At 36.9% G+C, this 25476-nt stretch overlaps 1 protein-coding gene across 2 annotated transcripts in view; it reads left to right on the top strand.

The window, feature by feature from the left end:
- The first annotated feature begins 6007 nt into the window (after positions 1–6007).
- Positions 6008–25476, top strand: part of plpp1a (phospholipid phosphatase 1a) — a 30978-nt gene continuing 11509 nt past the window's right edge. Inside the window, exons 1-4 of one of the 2 annotated variants that reach the window (XM_026942555.3) lie at positions 6008–6201; positions 6365–6495; positions 15941–16095; positions 25007–25290. In XM_026942555.3, coding sequence (XP_026798356.1) covers positions 6438–6495; positions 15941–16095; positions 25007–25290 — 497 coding nt within the window. In that variant the 5' untranslated portion in view covers positions 6008–6201; positions 6365–6437. Of the gene's footprint in view, positions 6202–6364; positions 6496–15940; positions 16096–21870; positions 22023–25006; positions 25291–25476 lie in introns of both variants that reach the window. The other variant, XM_026942557.3, reaches the window with a different exon arrangement.

The raw sequence follows: 25476 nt of genomic DNA, 5'->3' as shown, positions 1-25476 counted from the left end.
AGTGTGCATGTAAACTTTTCTACTGTCTCCATTTTAACCAAAACAGATGAGTGGCAGTTTTATTTTCGTACAGAACACAGTGGTTACTATAAAAACCAGTATAAATGATCAAAAACTAGACCTCTGAGTCCTCATAGCTAGTTACAACCATAGTGCTGGATTATTATTTGATTAGACCTAGTTCATAGTAATACAGAAAAATTTCATTGCATTTTGTTAATCATTTTGCATTTTTCTTCTACACTAAAATGGCATCAGCCACCAAAAAACACCTGAAAACACTAATGTGGCCAAAACATAAAAACACTGTTGTAGTATCTTGAATGTGAATAACATACTTACTGAAATATCCAGTAGGTGGTGATATTATACTGTTTTCCTTTCCCAGTATAATTCCTGCAATAATAAGAGAAAAGAACAGCAGCACAGTTACAGCTAGTTACACATGTAAGAGTTACACATGTAAAACATACACAGTACACACTAAGAATATGAGAAAAGTGTCTACTCTGATGTTTGAAGATACATTTCAAAATCCCTCATGTTAGTGTTCACTAGGCATGAGTGAGTGTGTTTGACCAGCTGCTTATACACTCCTCACCTGTAGATAGCAGCACTCTGTTATTTATCATGTTTAGTCTTAGTGATTCAAGGCCACAGGTCTTGCTTTATGATCCTTTATGATTTCTTTCATAGACATATAAAATATAGTTTAATATAAATATATAAGTACATTTAATATAATTATATGTCTATGGTTTCTTTACTAGGTCTGCTGAAGGCGGGAAAAAATGCTCTCATAACCCCATGTTCCCTCTATTTCCTCTGTTTTCTCTTGCTATGACTCAGTAAGGGAACTTACAGACATTACTCAAAAAAAAACTTACTCAAAAAATTACTCACATTACAAAAAAAAAATTAGCTGAAAACTAGTATTCACTGATTATATAAGATCATAAAAGGTATGTTTGTGAATATACCTGTGGTCTGGATGTTGAGTCTTTTTTTTCCTTTGGTAATATAGGGTTGATTCCTATGTTTTATTTTCTAGGAAATTGGGAAATAGAGCTTTTGGAACATAGGAATCTGGCAACATACTGTATGGTTGTTTCCTAAAGAAATTACTTAGGGAATGTAGAGGCCTGGCAGAACAGGACCCTTGGAACCTTGGGACCTAGAACGATAGGATCCTGGTAATAAAAGAGCCCAGGAAACTTAGGGTTCTTTCCTTGAGAATGTCACTTTGGGAATAAGGGTGCTTGGGACATTAGGCTGTTTTGTAGAAAATTATATTTAAGGACCAGAGAACCTTGAGAAACCCTGAGAATAAAGAACAGATTTCTTCCCTTGCAAATTCCAACTAGTGAACATAGAACCCTGCGAATGTACACTGCGAATGTCGATCCCAACAACATATGGTCTTGAAAATATATTTCTTTCCTTGACACTATCATTCAGGGAACATAGAACACTTGAAAGTATAGTTCTTTCTTTTAAAATATTAATTAGAGAACACAAGGGAACACAGGGAAGATAAGAACCATTCTGGTCAAGACAGAGAGGAGTAAAGCAGGTGTCTACGTATATTCAAACAGCACAAATGGAGGACTGTATAAAGGAAGTGAGGTTTTCTATCATTTTCTATCATGGCTAGTACACTAACTAGATGGACTGCTAACTAACAGAAAGAAGTCTCGTCACCTGTCGTGTACAGTAAGAGGAAATGCATATTGTGCCATTTAAACTTATGAAAAGCTTCAACGAACCTGCATCATACCACGGATGTGTTTCTGACAATCTACAGTGACCTGATTGGTCTTTTACCAGCCCTTAAGACCATGACAGAGCTTCAACCAAGGACAAGAATCAAAGCTGTTGATGTAACAGATAAATAAATAAAAACATTAATGAAATGTACAAAAAGTAGAAATCAGCATTTTTGCCTCTTCCACACTTTACCTCGAATTATAATCCTCAAAACATATTGTATTATTTTTTACATTAATTTCTGAATCCATTTAACATCTCATGCTTGAAACATCCTTTTCCATCCAATATAGGGTATGAAAAATACATTACGAAAGTATGTTTCCCTTTTTTCCCCCCCACATAACATTAACTCATCAGGAACACATTATTTTTGGAATATTCCACAAGTCACAAGTCACAAGTCACCTGTTCATCAGGAAGCTGCATCATCTGAATTTCCTGTAGATCATGTGAAGACGAATTGTGATATTGACTGATGAGGGCACTTTGAACAAACAACCTAAATTGCAAATTGAAAGTAAATTGTATATATATTTATATGTATGTATGTATATACTTTATATATATAAAGTAAATCATTAGTCCTTAATGTCTTCATGCCATTAGTGTGGATGCTAGCTAACCATATTTTGCTGCTAACATATTTTGTGTATTTGATCATTTTATGCTAAAAAATATCCCCCTCAGTCCTGTTACTTTCATACCTGTTACTCATTTATGAGCAAACTGCAGCAGTTCTCAGCAATGAAACCTTGAAAAAGAGGTTGAGAGTTTGTTTAACACATGGGATTTTTGAAGGTTTAATGCATGTTTTCTTACATTCAGTACTGAAACTTTCAAGAGCTACAAGGGCTAAATGTCACCCAGTGGAATCATCCTTAAATTAATTGGATTCTTCCTTCACTGCAGTAAATGATAAGAGGTCAAATTTACTGTACAAAGTTCAGCAATAAAGGTCAAAGCAATTTCTCAACCATGTATGGGGTTTTGTTGCATGACTCACATGATGGCCTTTATAGCAGTGAAGTAAGGGATTTATTTCTGTGCATGCATGTTGCTACTTTGGTTGGGTGTGAACTTAATTTTCCTGTTCTTACCCATTTGCTATTTTCATGGTCAGAAATGGGCACGCCTGCACTGACGTGGGCAGAGAGACAAAACAGGACATGACATTTAAAATCTGGTATTCACAAACCTAACAATCAGCCAGCTGGTTATCACAAGCGCTAAAATAAAATCTGTATGTGAATTCCGGCCTCTGCCAGGTCACCACATGTGCCAAGGGTCACTAAAATACAGAGAACACCCATTACACAGCAACACACACCGGTGCAGAGATCTTGTGAGAAATGTTATTTGGTATATCATCAATATTTGTGCTTACAACATTATTTATAAAGGTGTACAGGTGTTCCTATTAAAGTCACACAGATCACATTTTTCCCCAGTCTGAGGTTTGATGAACATGACCTGAAGCTCTTGACCTGCAAGTGCATGATATTGTGCATTGCGCTGCTGCCACATGATTGGCTGATTAGATAACTGCATGAATGTGCAGGTGTTCCTAATAAAGTGGACAGTGAGTGTGTATTTATGTGTGTTTGTGTGTGTGTGTGTGTAGTACAAATTTAAGTGAAGTAACACGTTTCTGAGGAAACAAGGGTAAAATGTGTGTAAAATATAATGTCATATAGCATATAGTGTAGGAATATAGTGCATAGTGTACAATAATATATAGTTTGCTCCAGAATTATTGGCACCCTTGGTAAAAATGGGTTAAAAAAAAAAAAAAGTTATGAAAAAAAGTCTTTGTGGTTAATTAGCTTAATCTCACACTGAAAATATGAGAGACATCTAACCTTTAAAAGAAGTAAATATATTCTAAGTAATTGTTTAACAAAACAATATGTATCAATTATTGGCACCCCAAGAAATTCTTATAGACAGAATATAATTAACATTGTTTGTTCCAATTTATCATTTATATTTCACTTTTTAAAAGAAACTCTTAAGTTATACAATACTTGCTGTCTTTCTCTAAAAAGTAGTGTAGTGGTCAGGGTCACAACGGATCTGGAGCCTATCTTGGGAGCATTGGGCTCAAGACAGGAGGATTCACCCCAAATGGGACGCCAGTCCATCACAGGACACCATACACACACACACACACACACACACACGCACACACACACTCACACCCAAAAGCAATCCAGCACAGCCAATCCACTTCTCTACATGTTTGTGGACAATGGGAGGAAACTGGAGAACTGCAAGGAAACCCAGGTGAACACAGTGACAACATCTGAAACTCCACACAGACAGTAACCCGGGCACAGGATCAAACCAATGACCTTGGAGCTGTGAGGTGCCACCGTGCTGCCTACAACTTCAATTCAACTATTGTTTAAATACATGACCATTAAGAAGAAAACAGCCTTATTTCAAATTTGTTATGGAAGAAAAAGGAAGAAAAGGAGACCTCCCAGCAGTGACCTTCCTTTATGTATAAAACAAAAAGAGGAAAGTGTTTTTTTTAACATGAATAAATTCTTCATTCTTTATTTCTTTCACAGCAGTCCGTTGTGTATATACACACACAAACTTTCACTTCCTGATTTATCCAAAAGCAGCATGTGAGCCGGCTAAAAATATCAAACACGTTATTTGTTATGGCGATTAACATTCTTCTCAGGATCATGAACAGTGGAGCAGTTTGTGTTTTGTGTCCTGGTGACATTTCATTTAATCGAGTATTTTAAGCAGGTATACGATTCAAGAAAGCATATACAGTGGATATAAAAAGTCATGTACAGGTTATTGTACATTTTAAATTTTTATACCTTGTAACTTCGCATTGAGGGTCGAAAAAGTTCTGATGTGATTTATCTTGGTTTCATTTTTTTACATCACAAAAACCTGCCATTTTAACAGGGGTGTGTAAACTTTTTGTATCCACTGTAAGCAGGCATGGTGATGTGTGATGTATTTACATACTGATGTATAAAGCCTGTATAAGTGTGTGTCTTTGAGTAAAAAATCACGTTAAGAATAGATGTTCAGCTCATTAATTTGGCCTCTGTATATAGTTTATACTTGTTTTCAAGTTACTGAGTATTACATGAAACCTCTTTAATCTAAGTTATAGTTTGCTGAACTATAACAACTGAATAGTAACTACATAACAGTGAAAATGTTTAATTCTTTATAAATTTTAGAAACGAGCTTTTGAGCATAAAATCCAAATAAATTTTGACCTCTTTTGTACTTTGAAATGATTCCTAGATTTGTTTGACGAAGGAAATATCTCGTAACTTTATTTTCACTGAGGTTTTTGGTGCAGTAGTGAACAGGGGTGTGAACCACAGACTTCTTTCCACACGATACAATTCTGATTCATAAATCAACGATTCTGTAGTAGATGATATCACTGAATCTGCTGCGATACGATACTACACGATACAATCTGGTAACCTCCAATCGATATGTGACCAACCTTCAGAATCAGGGGTAGGCCTACTGTTAATCTGTGGATGATGATGATGATGTCGAAGATGATGAGAAGGACAATTTTAAGTATCAGAGTTAAAAGCAACTCAAGTTTACATTCATAGTTGTAAGTTTTGAAAAAAAAAAAAAACACCCCATGATTATTATGAAATTATATCAAATCATTCCACAAAGCAGGATAAAGCAGGTTGTTGTTTCCACCCCAAAATCTGTTACACTACTAAATTTTATATTAGAACCACAGCACTCTAACAGCATAAAATATATATATATATATATATATATATATATATATATATATATATATATATATATATATATATAAATTATAGTCAAGTATAAGATAATTTATATTTGTTTTCAGGTTACTGAGCTTTAAATTAAACCTTTTAATCTGTGCATTGTATATTTGTGTATTCAGTGTGAACACTTTTAGGGGAGAAAAGGCTGAAATTTGGCAATAACAAAAACGTGACCTCTTCATATCTCTCGCGCGCCCTCTAGGCGTGAACTATTTTTTCTTTCTATTTAAAAAAATATATATAAAAAAAATAGAAATTAAAAAAATATACAGATATATATATATAAAAAGTGGGAGTTCCCTGATTCTAAAAAAAAGCAAAAAAAAAGCAAAAAAAAGCCCATTCCAGTGTTGTGTTTTTCTTTTGTCCAGCAGCGGCTATGGGCGTGTCCGGGGAGTTTTCAGCGTCACACACGCCGTCGTGACGTCGTAACCGGAGAAAAAGACACTCGCGTGCGTGCGCATGAAGGTCTCGCGCCTGCTCACGGCTCCGTCGTCGCTCGCGCTTTTAACATTATTGTAGGCTGCACTTTATTATTTTGGAAATGCTTGGTCAGTCACAGCATACACTTCAACTCAGCAGCTTCTTAGTCTTCTTCCTCTTCTAATATGTCCACTTCCGGGTGATTATTATGATTATTATGATGATGATGATGATGATGATGATGATTATTGTTATCAATAATGATTATTACTGTATTTCTGGTCGTCGTCAGTCGCTGGAAGCTCGCGCGACGCCGCTGATAGGCTGACGCACACTTGACCCAGTTTGATTATTTTCCACAGCTGCCGGTCGCTAGTGTGAACCTGAGGAACACCGAGCTCACGCGCATTCGTTTTCCTTCAGGACGCTGTGAAGATGTTTGACGCGCGCGGGATTCCCTTCATCGCGCTGGACATCGCCTGTCTGATCCTCGGTATGTGTGTGAATCTGCTCATTTCCTAACCTGCGCGTTCCTCCTGATGTGTGTGTGTGTGTGTGTGTGTGTGTGTGTGTGTGTGTCAGAGGCTGCACGGTACATCATCCGCCAGTCATCGCGATAGTATCGGCTTTCGTCTTGGCGATATTTCTCACTCAGTGCTGCAGATTCTGTAGAGTTTACCTCTCAGACGTGTAGGATAAATCTGAATCACAACAGAGAGAAAAATACAATCTTGAGATATGATATGTGATATGATATGTGATATGATATGTGATATGATGTTCGTATCGTGCAGCCCTGAACCCGGGGAAGAATCTCACCTCAGATGTACTCAATCAGCCAGAACAGGTTTTTTCATGTCTAAAGTTTGCGTCTTTTGTTTAGCAAAACTGTAACGAAGGTCTGTCTCAGCCCAGAATCTTTCTGCAAATGCACGCCCAAATGTTCACAATAATCTGCATCACTTCATCTTTCTCCATACATTCACACTCTCAAGCCGTCGCGACAGGTTCATTTGCTGTGTGACTCAGGGCCTCAGTTCTATGCAAATTAGGTCTGATGCATTAACGAAACATCCAGACGATTAGTTCGACTGATTCCGCAGACCAGACGTGATACACAGCGTAGCCATCACTTCGCAGAATAGATGTGTGTGTGTATATATATATATACGCACATACCTCTCTGCTCAGACCAGATTTCCTGTGTGGTCAGATGCTTTTTCAATTCTCCGCTCACTACTTTAGTTCCGAGCTACCTATATAGTTCCCACGGAGGGTTTGACATGCAGAAATGAAAGAAAAACGTCTAACCATGGTTTCATCTTATCCTGTCATATACAACCTCTCATTAAATGTGCAGAGATGTTATGATAAGATGAGATAAGACGTACCTTTGTTGATCCCTCATAGAAGAATTCATGAAGAATTATGAAGCGTGGGAGAGTGTAGCAGAGATGGTTGGTGCCTCTTTGGTCGCGATGACGTGAACTCTGTTGAGCACGTCATATGAAGCGCTGTAAGATGTCTGATCTCAACTCACAACCCAAAAAAATTCTTTTACAATGTGCAATGTTTGTCTGTGGTCAAAAATCATACAGCGTGTTATAACTCTGGTGCAAATCTGAAGACACCAAACAGTAAATGTGGTGGCTGATTGACTGCATTTGGGGTGAGAGGCTCAGAAATTGCGTAGCTTTGTATTTTCTTTTCACTAAATTGTTCCAGCGATCCTGAGGACTGAAGGATGAGCTCCATTTGTTGTTAATGATTATAACCTGATAGTTACGTCTGTTTTCATGAACATACACATCTGCTTTTAGTGTGAGTGTGTTTTGAGTTGCTCCACCAGATCGTGCCAAGTTTATCATTTTATCATTATCACTACCATCATAATCTTTGCAAAAAAACATAACCTGTCTGGGAAGAAGGACCAGATATTAGGTTGTGAACGAACACACGAACACAGACACACACACACACACACACACACACACTGTTAAACCATCCTGCAACAACAAAGCCACTGGGTTTGCAGTGTTTTCCATTAGGTGTGCCATTTCTTATGCATATGAGGAATATATTACAGCACACACACACACACACACACACACACACACACTCCACACACAGTCTGTACAAGGCCCCAGGTCCTAGTCTTCATGCAGGTGTGTTATTAAAATGACAGACCATCTAATGAAGTGAAGTGGAAATATAGTTTTTGAGAATTAGAGCTGCACGATATGATGACATGATATTGATTTTGCAGTAAATTAGGGTATAATTGCTTGGCTGCTTTTTTCCTGTGAAACACAATACTTGAGAGTACTGTGTGTGTCATCAGTACCTCTCCATCATTAGCTACATTTACAACATTTTATTCATTATTAATGATATAATATGATGTAATGTTGGAATGAAAATCACTCCAATCAAGCGTGGTGGATAATCTGTTTAAAAATCAGTGACATGGAAGCATAATTACTTTTTTTGTGTGTGTGAGAGACATGGCCAAAAAAAAATTCTGCGGGGAAAAATGTACGTTATTTAGGACATTCTCATGGCATTTTTTTTCCCTGTGAAATTGATTGCTTAGTAACAATTCAGGGCTGATATGTTGTAGCCATTTAAGCAAGATTTTAATGTTTATTGTATATTTATATTTAATAAATATATATTTTTTTGTTTTGGTAAGTTATATACTTTTGTTCTATAAATAGTCTAATTTAATGTAAATTTAAGTTACATGAGGAGGTGTTTCGCAGAAATTGACTGTCAAACGTCGTAAGATTGGCGGTTGATTAAGTGTGGGAAACATGGTAAGAAAACCAAAATAAACCAAAACAAAACAACAAAATGTTCAGTTCAGCCTACTACACTACACTACACTACAATACAATACACTTCTCAGATTTAATACACTGTACTTCATTTCATAGCTTTTGGACACTTATTGGGACTCTAACTGCTGTTGTTTTGGAACAATAAATAACTCCAACTTGCTGGAAGTGTGTGGAAAATACTGAGGACACCATGCAGAATTTTAGAATAATCACAAGATCGAATGTCCAGCTAACATTTTGCGAACTTGTTTATTTAGATCATTTGGCTTTTGTTGAGACTAAAACACAAGTGAGGTTATTGAAGACGAAAGTTAGCTAACGTTAACTATGTGTTACTCCGACAGGATTTTCATGCATGATTCATATTCCAGATAAACAAATAAGCATTTTACTGGAGTTAATCAACCTTGGCTCACAAACAGCTTATGAACAAATCTGTTGCAAAGAGAAACAAAAAGGTGATGATGTTCTTTGGCATTTTTGTTTGATGTCTTCCTTTTTTCTCTCATTAAAACAGGAAGTGAAAAATCACAGTCTTGAGTAACCTTATGTTAAAATAGTGTGAGGGTAAAGAGGCTCAGGGTTTTGCTTTGATTGAGGGTTTTTTTTTTTTTTGATCAGGCTTGATTTTTGTCCTTGCAGTCAAAAATCACAAGGTGATTAGAGGTTAAAAGAGTTAAAGGCTAAAGAATGGAACATTATTGAAAAATAAGAATTTTGTCTTATAAGTCAGTGATGCTGATGAACGCTGCACAACATGGCCAGGAAATGATATAATTGGAAATAATTGGTTAAATGCTAACTTTCTGGCACTTTGCTGGAAAACCCAAATGCCATAATACAAATCAAGTATTGTGCTGTGATATTTTGTCAGATCACCCGTTCCTACATGTGGAATGCATTACCATGGGAAGTGGATGCTTCCTACTGCGTGAAGCGTGTGTGAAGATGACACATGGTGTTATGATTTGTGTTATATGATTCATACACACCACAACAGTTATAGCTTGTAATTCTGTGAGCAGTCAACTTATTTGCTAATTAAATACAATTACAAATTTATTCCTAGCTTTGTTTAGAGGAAGAAATCTTACTGAAGTGTGATAAGTTCAGTGGGTTGTTATGATCATGTTTGTTCTGAATACACACATGCTGGTAGTGTTAGGTATCTTTATTATGTGTTTGTAATTAGTAAAGTGCAAGGGGTGTGTGTGTGTGTGTGTGTGTTGCGTGCTGGTTTGAAGTTGCAGCTCATGTTACTGCCAGGAACACAGCTGCTCAGATGGTTCTTGTGTCCGTTTCACCTACCAGCACTAGTGTGTGTGTGTGTGTGTGTGTGTGTGTGTCTTCCATTTCAAATATGAATCTGTATGTAGGGTTAAAATCACAGAGGGATTGACTGAAGAGATGTATTCTGGGTAAATGTAAATATTTGACTAAAACTGCACTGTCATTGTCTCATGCAGGGGAAAGCACGAGTGTGTGTGTGTGTGTGTGTGTGTGTGCGCGTTTAGATTAACAATATTTCTGGATAGATTCCCTTACATCAATTAAAGCCCGGGTAATTGGATTGATTCTGTTTTGGACCCTCTGTCATGTCCTGGCTGAGGAAGAAACGCCTTCTTCATTTCCTTTATTTATCTTCATTTATCCTGAAGCGACTCCAGCACGGCTACACTGCTTCCATCAGTCTGCTATATTTTAGATTTAATCAAAGCTGACCTTCATTAGTTTAGCTGCAGTTTTGCTCAGCAAACTGTATAGCTGAGAGGCGTTTATGCCAAGTTCTGTATTCAACTCCATTCTTTTTTGCCTTTAACTGCAGTCTGTTCTTGTTCTAAATCATCAAATTCTTTTATCTTAAGTGCTGTTCGGATGGGATTAGACTTCCAGACATGCTGTACGTCTGTGATAATTACAGTCAGTTCACAGAGGATAAGTGATCTCTGCGTAAACCACAGAGATGGGAGTGTCTCCACAATGCTCGCATGTTCGTCACACTAAAAATTACAGTCCTACTACAGACACCTCATTTTAGAACAAACTCACTGTTTTAAATTCTGTTAAGCCCTTGTTGTAGTGGACAGTCTATATCATCAGTAGGTCACCTGAAGGTTTTTTTGTTTTTGAAAGTTCTTGATTTCGCTTTGGTTTTCCTGGGAGACGATAGAAAAGAGCGAGTGCTTCCTGAAGTGCTTTATACTGAAGAAAAAGCATAAAACCTCATGTCCAGCAGCATATAATGGAATCTTTACCAACATGTAAATATGGCTGTAATATGTAATAAATAGAAAGTAAAATAGGGCGTAAAATACAGCGTGCACGAACAGTCCAAAAAAAAAAAAAAGAATTACTAACGTTTTCAGAAAGGACAAAAATCCCAGAGATACTCTAGCACTAATTAAATTACCCCACCTCCTCATGTGAAACTAATCCAGTCCGAATAGCGCTAGACATAATTTAGCTAATAATACAAATACTATATGTCTAGTGTTAAGCCCTATTTGGACTGGATTAGTTTTACATGAGGAGGTGGGGTAATATAGTTATTTCCAGTCTGTCTCTGGGATTTTAGTCCCATCTGAATCCGTCATGTCGGTAATTTTGATGGACAGTGCATAATTCCTGTGTCTTAAAGAATATGCCATATTTTACCTTAATAACCCCAGGTAATATACTGTATATCCTCTCTGAATTGACATGTTGGAAGAAATTCCATCATATCCTCTGGGAAAAGAGGTTTAGAGATTTTTCTTCAGTATAGAGACATTCCTAGGAGCATTCTTTTCTATCATCCCAAGCTGAAACCAAACCGAAACCAAACCGAAACCAAGTTAAAAAAAATCAGAACAGTAAAATGTAGATCACATTTAAAGGGCACTTATGGGGTTGTGTGGGAAGTTATTGTGTTCCTAGCACAGGTGTAACCTATATATATATAGGTTACACCTGTGCTAGGAACACAATAACATCTATGAGGTTTTATATATATATATTATGGTTGCATAACCTAGTAATGATCAACATGCACATAAGCCTTAAAAAGCAGTTATAATAAAAGTCGAAACAATCGGTTTGCATAAAAGATATGGGACAAAGATTGCATATCGTGTGCGAATCATTCATAATTTCAGGTGTCTTTACTTAACTGACAAAGTGTATGTCCAGAAGACTTCTCACACCTGAATAGTACTTTAGACTGAAAGTGTAATCCTCTTATTTTAGCTGTGATTTGGGTATAACTATCTAGATCAGGGATTACGGCAGGTCTTATATGAAACTTCAAACTGTAGTCCAGTTTACGTCTCAATTATTTTAGTTCAACGAAAAGATTTGGACTCCACACTGTTTTGATCTTGCGTCGGTGGCCGGCTTTGTTAGGCGGTAGCATAAGTGCAATTTTGGACCGAAGTGGGCTGAAAATACCAGATTCTGAACATCACAACCCCTGTTGTACAGCTCCACCCACATCAGTGTGTTTCATTTCTAACCACGAAAATAACAACTGGGCGTCAATGGGGGAAAAAAGGGCTTAACCAAATCAGTAATATGCCTGCACAAAAATACAGCTCCTTGATGTAATTTAGATCATCAAAGAGATCCAGTTTAGGTGTAGTTTAGTTTAGTTTAGTTTAACCAAAAAAAATCCAGATGTGGACTTGAGGCTTGGGGCATTTTTCCACTTTTTAGACCTGGGTGCGGTCCAGAAACCCGATCTCTGCTCTCTATGAAAACGGGTGAAGCTTCAAATGAACTCCTGAGGTGGGCGTCAAATAACATGATTGGTTTATCTTGTTATTATCGTGTTACTTATCGTGTTACGCTTTAAGTTTCAGGGATGCCTTTTACTAATCTGTGTGTGTAATAGCAAGTTATACAACTGTAAAATGTGTTCATATCATATAAACCTCCTGTGTTTGAAACATCACACACCTTCATCACAGCCTCAATCAATCTTCCACAAACAGCAGTGATGTATAAAATCAATCATAATAACTCACAGCAACTCATAATAAATGTGTGTGAAAAGACACTTGCGATGAGGAGGACGCCCTCCCCAGGGTCTCTGCAGCCATCCTTAAGCTAAATGGAATACTTTTTAACACCTTTTCAGTTCCATTAAAAAAGTCATTTAAAATCAATTTTGCAATAATGCTCCAAATATAAAACATTTCAATATAACTTACCTATAAGGACATTTCTGTTTATGTGGGCATTTTACAGCAGATAAAAAAAACAACCTAAAAAAAACAAAAAAAAACATCTCGCACTGAAGTCACACAACTGACATGTCAGAAACCGTTAGCCAACATTAGCCTCAGTTTAACACACGCCAGTACCACGTGTGAGTGAGTGACTGTGTGTGTGTGTGTGTGTGTGTGTGTTTGTGTGTGTGTGTGGGTTAGGTCTAGGTTTAAAAAAAAAAAAAAAGTTTCAATTGCATGCCAAAAACTGACACTAGAATAAAATAGGATAAAATGTTTTAATTTAAGACAATATTTAAGAAATTTAAGACAGTTGAATAAAATTTAAAGCCTTTCATTTGTGATAAAATTATGACTGGTTTATACCAACAAAGATTAAGCTTTAATGTAGATCTATTTAATAATTCAGTTGCACCAAACTTACTTTTATTTTAGAGTGACTTTCTTCCTGTTGCTGCTGAAATTCTAACTTTTCAGTTTCAGTTAAGGATAAATTTGAATCTTAAAGCTAAATTTGTACTGAATTTCGATGTGACAGTTCATTGTAGGAAAGAAATTATGCTTCTAAATAATAAAATCTTTTTAAACACTGAAATTCATCATGGTGGCCAATCAGAATGTTAATTTAATCAGAGGTTAAAGTTTTAGTTGCTGATTTGTAAAGCAATGTTTAAAATTAAGTGGTGCAACACAACTTATCTTAAAATAAAACCTGAATCGACAAGTCCTTGATTAGCTCCAAACTGGATTTGATGTTATTCCTTATTGTAGCCTAATTAAAAACTTTATACGGAACCTGCGAACATCCTGCCTGTCTTTAAATGGGCCTCGAATTGGTCCTGGGTGTGGACCGCCCTCTTTAAACTTGGACTAAAGTGTGAAAACGCCCTCTTTAAACTTGGACTAAAGTGTGAAAACGCCCTTTTTAAACTTGGACTAAAGTGTGAAAACGCCCTCTTTAAACTTGGACTAAAGTGTGAAAATAGTCTGATTATTCAGCTTACACTCAGGATACAGTGGGACCTAGTCACACACACATTCATGTTCATGATAAAGCACCAGGCTGGCTCGGCTCCACACGTGTGTGTGCGTGTGTGTGCGCGTGTGTCACATGCCCTAACCGTCAGTAACAGACTCTGTTGTTTGCTGACATGGAACATCAGCCTATTGAATGAGGACATGCATGTGTGGACATGTTTTTGTATCTTGGTGCAGACCAGATGTCCCCACAAGTATAGGAATATCTGAATTGAAAAGAAAAACAAAACAAACAAACAAAAAAAAAAAACTGAGAGCCAGAATGTTTCCTTTATGTAAGTGGAAGGTCCTCACAAGGATAAAAAGTGTGTGTGTGTGTGTGTGTTTGTTTCCCCTGGAACAATAGCCTAAGGCTCACGTTAGACTTTAACCTGTCAGCTTGTGTGACGTGTTACGATTACACACTCAGCCTGATAAAGTCAGACAACACACTATTATATCACACACACACTTGAGATTTTGGGGTCAGAGGCCAGATTGCAGCAATAATTTACACAAATATACTGTTAGTCCCAGGGAATGGAGTGGTAAATATTAATGCTTGCATGTTGCCAAACTTCACTGTTACGTTATACATTGAGCAACGTGAATGGACACGATCCAAACATAACATCCGTAACCATTCTGCCTTAGACACGGTCCTGATGATGTCACTCTCTGAGGAAAAAAATGATCAGCTATTCCAGTGACTGTGATTTCCAAACCGAGCTTGTCATTGCAAACAAACCTTTATCTCATAAGCTCTGTTTCCAACCAAATGTTTTGCAAATGTTAAGCGATGACATCATCAGAAAAAACTCCAGCCAAACAAACACACACACACACACACACACCATTTGGTCCAAACAATCCACCTCCATCCTTTTTTTTTTACCACATCCCTTTCTTATCCACACATCAAGTTGTTATTGTTTCCATTTAGGTTTTTTATTTCCACAAATTCAAAATGGGCATAAAAAAAAGGTCGATGGAAATCTGGATGTTTATTTTTATGTGGGTTTATTTTTTTTTTCTGCCTTTTAAAGACACCCAGTTTTATATATTATACAATTTTAAAGTCCCAGGTTTAGAACTTAAAGTTTAGAGCCCCAAGATTCTGAGTCCTTAGTTTAGAGTCCTGAGTTATAAACAACACCACAGCAAAACAAAGTTTATGGGCTTTGTTTTTGGGCAAAATTCAATATTCACAAATGATCATGTACATTTCTCTTAACTGCTCAAAATATTTTTAATATGTGTTGATTTCCTCCAGTAACTTTATGATGCACATTTCCAAAGGTTCAAGGGTTCCTCGCTTGGTCAAGGGGTTCTCCTTGGAATAATCCCTCTGTTATAGGGTCTTACATGGAACTTTTAAGGTTTTTCCAGAGGGATAAAACAAAGAACCCTAAAATGGTGCCAGACCTAGCTTTTTTTTTTTTTTTTAAAGAATGGAACAAGAATTTAATGTCGTTATTTATAATATCGCTTTAATCACATTTCTTCCCAATTAGGTTTAATTTTGGGTGGAAAAAAAAAAGAGGGCGTGGCCTACATGGTCATGGCCACATTCTCAGCAGAATGACCATGACAAATCAAGCTGTACTGATTACATTTAGCCAGATATTTAAAAACCTAGGAAAATTATTAAATAGCAAAGTCATGATATGTTTTGAAGCTTGCCAGTATTCAATAATTTAATCAAATTTTCCCAGGTCTCAGGACTGAGAACTGTTCAGTTTTCATAGCTGCTGATCCTCTAGCTGTATTATTTACACACAGCTGCCATGCTCAATACACTAGTCTCTCAGTTCAGAATGGCTGAGAGTGCTGTGTTGAGATGTTAACCCTTTGTTAACCCTTCTTCCATCCACAGCTGGCCTTCCTCTGGCGGCCTTTAACCTGGGTAAACTCAAGCCCTTTCAGAGGGGCTTTTTCTGTAACGACGAGAGCATCGGTTACCCGTTTCACTCCAGCACCATCACCTCCACTGTGCTCTACACGGTGGGCTTCACACTGCCCATCTGTAGTGTAAGTAACACTAGCTACAATCGCTCACATGCCCAGGGTTTCCCTTTATCTCAATGGGTTTGATTGGTCACCAAATTCATGGATAGTTTGTAGGAGCACGTCTTATAGTCTGGACTGACTCAGTCCAGAAAATAGTATTTGCAGATAGTGGTAAGTATTTTAACTGCAGTATGTACAGGGTACATAGAGTTTAGCATACTGATGGACTAGCAGCAGTTTTCTGAGTCCTGAGTTTTTTTTAGTCCCAAATTTTTGAGTCCTGAGTGTTTTTGAGTCATAAGGTTTTAAATTCCCAATTTTTGAGTCCCCAAGTTTTTAATTTTTTTGAGTCTGAGTTTTTGAGTCACCCAGTTTTCCAAGACCGCGAGTCTTTCTTATTTCTGGCTAGGAGTCTGAGAGAGACTCAACTAGCAGGTAAACGTGATGGACAAAAGATAATGTTATTCTCTTCCTAAAGGGGTTCTATATGGGTTACTGCTACCATGGTTCATAGAACTGAATCCCAAAAGGAACAACTCAGTTAACTCTTAAGGCTGCTAGATAGAATGGCTATAATGGTTTAATATAGTAGCAGTTACTTACCAGGTGTGGTTTTCTGCCTGTTCTGGCTCCGTTTTAATATTCTTACTCTTTTATACTTGCTCATTGATTCCTTCAGCTCCGGTCTGAAGGAAGCCATTTGCCTTGATCAAATGCAGCTGAGCTCCAAAATCTTCAGCTCAAACATAGAAAAACACAGAGAGGAAGAACAATTTCTCATTTTCATTCTCTATGTGTGCGGATTCCCTGGGCATGTCACCTGACATTACTTGCATTTTCAGCTTGCAAAAGAGGATGCAAAGGCAGAGGATGTCAACTCAATGTTAGTCGGTAATATACTGCAACATTACTAATAGCCATTGGTGAATACCTAGAGCTCGTTAATGCTCCATCTGTAGTGTTATCTCGTTAGTGTTTTCTGACACTGCAGATGAAGCAGCTAAAGAGAGGCCATGCCTGCAAATTGGTCAGTTTCATCAAAAGTTTTTAGTTTTCATCAAAAGGTAGAAAACAAATGAGGGAGAAAACGTGTGGACTTTTCTAAATTGTGGACAGATTGTCACAAAGAAAGATTACCCATCAGCATTTTGTTTATTGAATAGATATTATAAATAGGCACAGAATCCAATTAAAAGCCGGAAGTTTTGGTTCCAGACATCTGAGGCCTCAAGGCTCTGGAAGATAAGAGAAGATTGTTTTGGATTTGATCACTCTTCTGGAGCACAGATGAAATACTTGGTCTGTTTTTGTACGATGTCCCTCCAGAAATAGCTGAAATAGTTTCCCGGAACATCTTTGGTGTCCTGATTGGCCACTGTTACTAACTATTGATTTACAGCAGCTGTTTTTCTAAGGAAGGAGTTTTAGGGACAATGTGTTGTGTGTGTGTGTGTGTTTGTGAGCACAAATGTGTTCACGCCTGTTGGTCTTATATGCGTGACTTCGGTGCATCTGTTTAAACACCTCACTTTGATGAAACCGTCGGTTTACCCATAATGCACCTTGTGAACACCAAGTGTATCTCCATATATAGCCACATGTATGTGAGAGAGAGTGAGTATGCGTGCGTGTGTTTCACCATATGGTTTTGAAATACTTATTGAAATATGAAACCCCAAATATGCAACTTTCATCGGGGACTTTGAAAGTGATATTATGTCAGTAGTTAACTTCCAAGAGTCATTCTTTCTGTGGCTTAATTTTTCCAATTGTGTTCTATTGGACATATAGTGCACTACAGAGGGGTTTTATATTAAATACGATTATATTATACACTATATAGTGAGCTTATATCGTGATCAAGAAGCCATTTGGGATTCGGTCAAATTGTGTGGGTTTAAAAATAGATATCTGCATGAATACAAGTTAAAAAGGGAGAATTTTTACAAGGATCTAGAAATTAAAAAGTAAAATGCAGCAAATGTTATTTATTGAATCATAGTAAACTATACCTACTGTCTTTAGCAGTATAAAAATTATAGGCAATTAAAACTAAATGTAACTTGACAGCTCTAAAATGCAATTTATGGTCTCCAATAAAATAAGGATGTGATAAAACGATTAGTCAAAACAGCCGATTGGACTCACGAAGCAAATACGAGCCAGAGTCAGGAGAACTGAGGTCACTTGTAGGGCATATCTGAGAATCATGGTTCAAATTCATACCTGAGACCAGTAATAATAATGATAATAATAATAATAATGTTTAATTTATACAGTGACTTTGTATAACCAGAAAACACACCCAAAAATTCAACAGGCATGAGAGGAGAAGAGATAAAGGTTTTAAGTCTGGCCCTCAAAGTGGAAAGATCAAGGTAGAGAGTTTCCGAGTTTAGGGGCCATAGCACTAAAACATCTGCCCCCAGCAGAGACCAGTCTGAATTTTGGGACTGCTAAAGCCCAGTGTCAGCCTACCTGAGAGTGCGAGCAGGGGAGTACACGTGAAGCAGCTCAGCTAAATAGGGCAGACCTAAGCCATGTAGGGTTTATATGTAAGTAGAAGGATTTTAAACTGGATGTGCAGTGAAACAGGTAGCCAGTGTAACTGATAGAGGACTGGGGTGATATGAGCACATTTTTAGAATGAGAGAGAATACTAGCTACAGAGTTTTGAATGTATTGTAGAGGACGCAGGGTTTTTTCAGGAATGCCAATAAAGAGAGAGTTACAATACTCAAGTCGGGAGGATATGAAGGCATGGTCCAGAGTTTCTGCATCTGTCTTATTAAGCAAAAAAATCAGGTTTTCATCAGGTTCATTAGAGTTCAACAAAAGTAAATACATAGTCATAGTTAAAATATGCAGATGGAAAGAAACAGAAAAAACCCTCACCGCACCAGAAACTTGGAAAACAGGATATACGGGAACTAGAAAATACTCATAACAACAGTGAAAACACATGCAAGGCTCCACAAAGCACATGTATGAGAGATGTACTGAAACACTTGCTGAACAAGTTGCCAATTCCATGTGAATTCATAGAGCTACAAAAGGTTTAATCAGAAACCTAAATGAGAACTTGCGTTGCACATTGTGAAACTCACATATGGAAGACACCACGGAAGGACAAATGAATCATAACTTCCATATTGTGATATAGAGGGATGTAGAGAAATGAGACAATGATCAGACAGATGAAAAATAAGATCTTTAGCATCTATAATGATTAATGATTCATGAAAGATGATTTGATGATTGCTTGAGGAGTTCAGACAGGAAAACACCAAACTTGAACCTCAGTTGTCCATTATGGACATGGATGGATGGATGGATGGATGGAGGAATAGATAGAAATCATGGAAAGGCCAATTAATGCTATAAAATTATATTGACTTTGATGTAGACATGCAAGCTGGGTAAGTGAACCTTGGTTAATAATACAGTGGACAAAAGTAAAATATCATGGACAAAAATAAAACGCCTGGTGTAATCAGTAAAGAGATTAAATGTGATGATTTGAGAAGCAGGAAAATGTTCAGCAAAACCTAACTAAACTACTGACTCTGATCACCTTTTATGGGGTTGGCTGGTTTGTTGGATGGACTTTTGAAAGAGCAGGTGATGATTTCATCTGATATGAATTCAACAAATGATGGAGAAATGGAGAATAGGAAAATGTTTCTACCTGATTTCTTTTAATGTTGCTAGACCACAAATACCTCTGAGCTAAATTAGCAGTGCAGTGGCTCCCTGGTTGCCCAGAGTGGAGCCCATGGATGACTCAGAAAACCCCCCAAAAAAAACAAGTAAAGATCTTAAATAATATGCATGTTAATGTGAATATCACCACTAAGAAATTTGGTGGAGAATTCTGCTTTACACTGAGAACTGTCAGTTGTTTGTGGGCTCACAAAGTGCAAAGCCAAACTGTTTCCTTTTTAGACACACTGACGCCTCACTATTTTAAACTCCTGCAGACTCACTGTCATCATTCATGCAAATATGCCATAGTTTTGCATTGCAGTTTGACTGAAGGTGACGTTTCAGTGCCTGACGTCTTCTGAAGGCTAACCTCTTTGTCATTCTCTTATAACCCATGTGTGTGTTGGCTTGCTGTAATCCCATAATCACTGAGGAATTGCGCCAGGAACTCACATGCTTTTCTTGGGTCTTGTGTTTATAGGGCATAAAATGGAAAATAGAAGTAGAAAAGGTCAATAAGAGGTCTGACCCAAATTCAGTTTTTATATACGTGTAAATTGCAGGTGTGTATTCAACACCCATATGCCAGATTGACCATTCAGCCATAATTTAAAAAACAAAAACAAAAAACAAAACAAAAAAAACCCCAGACCTCAAATTGGGCTTAAATTTGCTGTGCGATCACATCCTTCCAGATTGGATGCTATATTTGACTAGGGAAGTTTCCCATGCCGACCTTAAAGCCACTAGAGAGTCAAAACAAAGGAATTAAACTATGTAAATAAGAAGCTGAAAAATTCAAATGACTTCAGATTAGCAGATGGTTAAGTTTGATGGTGTAGGCTATGGCTAGATCAGAAAGAGATCATCAAAACAAAATTATATCCTTGTATTTTGCACATGTTTTTAATGATATATTCAATATATTTCCTTCTGGTTATCACCACATGATACGAGATATCACAGTATTTAACCCATTGCCCATTCGGCAGCGATTAAGCTTTTGGGCAATTATAGTGATAAAATAATTAAATATTGATACATGTCCAATTTCATGGTTCTGGCTCAAGCCTTAACAAAGAGAACTCAGAGAAGGTCACATGGGCCATGATAAATAATATAGTGCTAGAATATTAGGTATCACATCATCACTTTCCATTTTCAAATTGCTGCAGAGTTTAAAATTTTAATTTTTTTTAATTTCATAATCTGCATTTGTACAGTAGATTATTATAGTTACTAATCAACTGCATAATCTGCATTTGTACAGTAGATTATTATAGTTACTAATCAACTGTATAATCTGCATTTGTACAGTAGATTATTATAGTTACTAATCAACTGTATAATCTGCATTTGTACAGTAGATTATTATAGTTACTAATCAACTGTATAATCTGCATTTGTACAGTAGATTATTATAGTTAATCAACTGTATAATCTGCATTTGTACAGTAGATTATTGCAGTTGCCAATTAACTGTATACAATATACTATATACTACAATAATCTACTGTACAAATATATATTATTGTAGTTACTACTTAACTGTATAATCTGTATTTGTACAGTAGATGATTGTAGTTGCTAATTAATTATATGATCCATATTTGTACAGTATTTTAGTATTCCTACTGATTAACTATATGATATTTGTACATTACAAACATTGTTGCTATTAATTAATTTTAATTGTATGATCTATATTTGTTCAGTAGGTTTTTCACTATTATGACTCACCTTCTAGTACAAAATCACAATATTTTGTACATCATCTATGTGTAATATATGATGTAATCACACTGTATCACATTGCTGCTCTGAGACTATGTCTAATATGTCATGTAGCTCACCTTTCATGCTAAACACCATCTGCTGATCTCACATGTCCTGGTAAACTGGTACTTAAACAACTGTCTCATGTCTGCTCTCCATCCACAGCATGTTTGTGTGTGTGTGTGTGTGTGTGTGTGTGTGTGTGTGTGTGTGTTCGGTGTTGGGCTTGGCCCTGTGTCATGTGCGGACTTCTCTTTTAACCCACTGCTGTCATTGTTTTTCTCTCCCATTGCTTTGTTTGTTTCTTTTTGGTAGTTGGACTCCCATTCGCAATACTCACACTGCAACACTCACCATTCAAACGGGGATTTTTCTGTAACGATGATTCGATCAAGTACCCTCTAAAGGATGACACCATTTCCTATCAGTTATTAGGAGGAGTAATGATACCTCTCACGCTGCTTACTGTAAGTGTACTTGGTTTTGTTCATGTCGTCTCTGCCTCATCCTCAGTCTCTGTTTCTAGCGTGCCTCAGTGTTGCTCGGCTCCAGTCCTGAAGGGAAAAACCCTGCACTGTTTAGTGTAAAAACGCATTGCTTAAGTTTCCATAACATACCTCACAAAGGGCTGGTGCAAACTGAAGAAGCACAGGTAAATATTCACTTCCAAGTGGATAACAGCTAGATAAAAATCACGGGGACGAGATCATCTAGACCAAGACAGAGTACATATATAAAAAAAAAAAACTTTTATCATTATTCGTAACAAACATCAAAGTAAGAAAAATTATTCAGGTAATTTACTTTAATAAAAGCATGATGTAATACTAAAAACAAAAAAACTTTGATTTACACTAAATATATAATTACTTATCTATATACTGTTCATATCAGGATTGTTAGCATGAATTTCATATCATTCATGTATTGCAATACCAATATTGCAAAAATAAAATCAATATTCAGACATCAATCAGAAATCAGAAAAATCAATATTCAGACATCTAGGATCTGGTGTTCATAGTTAACTCATGAAAGTCTATGTTTATGAAATGTGTTTCAGAAATGTAGAAAAACATCTCTGAATAAATCCATGACAATAGTCCTTTGGTTTAACATTTTAAAGAAGAAAAGTGCTGCATGTGTCCTAAAAGCCATACAGAAATTCTGTGGCTGAATTTCAAATTTTTCGCGCTTTTGTAGGTTTTACGTTGCCTGGTATGTTACACCCTATGTAGTGAGCATTTAGAGTGTATAAGCTGACTTTTAGGATTTGGCCGTAATGTGTATTAGAGTCATAAAAAAAATCATAAAAAGAAAAAAGGATTACTGCATGAAGATGAGTTGAATTTGGTGAATTTTTACATAAATCCTGGGTACCGGAAAAATACCAATATTGAGCTAAATATCAGAAAATCAATAAATAAATGAAAATCTAAACGAAGCATTAAAGTTTAGGATAAAATTGTGATTTTGCTTAGTTGAAAGTGACCCAGATTTTACCATCTGTAGTTTATTTTATTTTACAAATAAATAAATAAATAAATAAATCAGGTTCATTAATCTTTCATTGCTGAATGTTTAGGTACATAAAGTAGTTTTATTTCATTACTGCCCCATTACTGGTTGACTAGAATAGACAGGTTAGTGTTAATGCCAACATTTCTGCTTCATCTGATGAAAAGCTTAAAGAAGTGTGAGGTTTGTATAGACAGGACTGGAGTCGGGAACTCTGGCTTTAAAAGCTCAGTGCCTGCCATCAGCTGCTTTGATGTTTAACACTTTGCTTCAGATCTGTTTGGTCTGCCATCATCCTCTTTCAACTACAATAATGAATAAAACATCCCAAGCTATTAAAACTGACCAAATCTAGGTCAGATCTGATCTAAATCATATAGAAATGCACTGTTTTCAAACTTGTAAGAGTATCTGTGACCTTTAATGAAACAAAGACTCATCCAAAATCTCACACAAGGGAAACAATGTGTCACACAAACCACATGCCCACTTACTTAACCCACAGAAGCATGTTTCTCAAGGCATAAGGAAATCCCCCTTACAATTTAATAGCTTTAGTCTGCTGGAAATGTACTCATTTTGTGTATTATTAAGTTTTTGGATATACCCTTTGGCCTTTTGTTTAGTTGCAGCTCTTGGGTTCATCTGACGGTTCTTTAGGTATCAACAAATTCCAAAAAAAAAAAATGGAAATAATTTTTTTCCAAGTAGGATATGTTCATGGAAAAATTCTTTTATTTTAAAACATCGCTTGTCTGATGTCTCTGATATTATCGGTGTGTACATCCCACTAGAAAATTTCCAAGAGACAGCTTCCATGATGCCAAGTCTATCGCATAGCTCTACAGTTCATAAAATTAAGCATGTTTTTCTTTGTTGAAATGTTCAACAGTAGCTAATGTTAGCTGAAATGTTTAAAACTCTCCACTTTTGTAGCTTTAGTATGTACTCTTCTACCTGGAAAGGTGCAGGTGAGTAAAGTAAACTTTAGATTAAAACTTTAAAGGTACCTCAGTGGTCCAAATATGTACCTTAACTTATTTTTACAGGTACATTATGTTCACGTTTCCAGCTGAAAGATACATGCTAAAGGTATAAATGATGTACCCTTAATGGTACCACTCCAGCAACAAGGAAAAGTACAGTTTGGCACCTTTATTTCAGAGAGTGAAGTAGACTAATATTACCCAGCTACACAAACTTCTGAGAGAGAGATTGTTCAAACGGTACAAAAAAAAATGGAAAAAATGTGTACACAATGTTTGCTTGATTTTTTGAACTGAAATACAGAGCTACACCATAAGCTTCCTGACTAGTGCGGCTCTGGGGTGGGAAGAGGCACATACTGGCAAAATCAGATGGCAGTGATTTGGGTGAAAGGAATGTTATTTTAGGAACATGTCCTACTTAAAGAATTTAGCTTCACACTGTGCATACTAACACCTTGCCAAGGAGGAAAATCCAAGATTTCTATGAAGTAAAATATGAGAAAATAAGGAAACCCATCCAGGATCTGAGGCTCAGAAACCAGGCTTACAGTGTGAGCTGTTTCACTCCACAATCAGAACAAATTCAGAACAAGAGCTAGATCTCAAAGAGAACTGGGATTCTTCCTACTTTATATTTTTTACAGTTATTAGTTCGGAGACACAAGTGCTTCTATGGCAAGTTATGAACTAATCCGGTCAGTGCAGAACATTAGCCATGGAGCTTCTACTTCCCTGTAGCCAGGTGACATCGAAAAGAAAAGAAAGAAAAATAATTGCAGACCATGGGTTACCAGAGATTGCTGCTTTGTCAACCAGCACTTCTGCTCTATCTTGCCTTCTAATTATTTGAGTGGACATCCTCATTAGTATCTGGTCAAGTTATAGTGAATTCTTTCACAGGAATGTGCTACTAACCTGTCTTCTGTCCTTTTCCTCCCGTGCAGATGGTCATTGGAGAGTGCGTTTCAGTGTATCTAAAACGTATCAAATCAAAGTCCTCTTTCAGCAACAGCTATGTTGCCTGTGTCTATAAAGCAATCGGCACCTTCCTGTTCGGTGCTGCCATGAGCCAGTCCCTCACCGACATCGGCAAGTACTCAATCGGCCGGCTGCGACCTCACTTCCTGTATGTGTGTCAGCCTGACTGGAAGTTGATCAACTGCTCGGGTGGAGCTTACATCGAGAACTTCTCCTGCACTGGGGACCAGAGGATGGTCAATGAAGCCAGGTGGGTGATCCTAGGCACTGATCCAAGAGCACACTCTTAATTTATCGAAAGTCAGCTTTATTATACATTATACATACTTCTCCTTCTGAAAAGCCTTGACCATTTCATGAAGTCCTCTTTCCAAATCACTTAAACTTAAATTAGAAGAGCGTCTTCAATCCAACTCGGCAAAACCCTATCAGTTAC

This window comes from Pangasianodon hypophthalmus, chromosome 17, assembly GCF_027358585.1.
Source record: "Pangasianodon hypophthalmus isolate fPanHyp1 chromosome 17, fPanHyp1.pri, whole genome shotgun sequence".
Taxonomy (NCBI): Eukaryota; Metazoa; Chordata; class Actinopteri; order Siluriformes; family Pangasiidae; genus Pangasianodon; species Pangasianodon hypophthalmus.
This window is presented reverse-complemented; position numbering and strand designations above follow the sequence as displayed.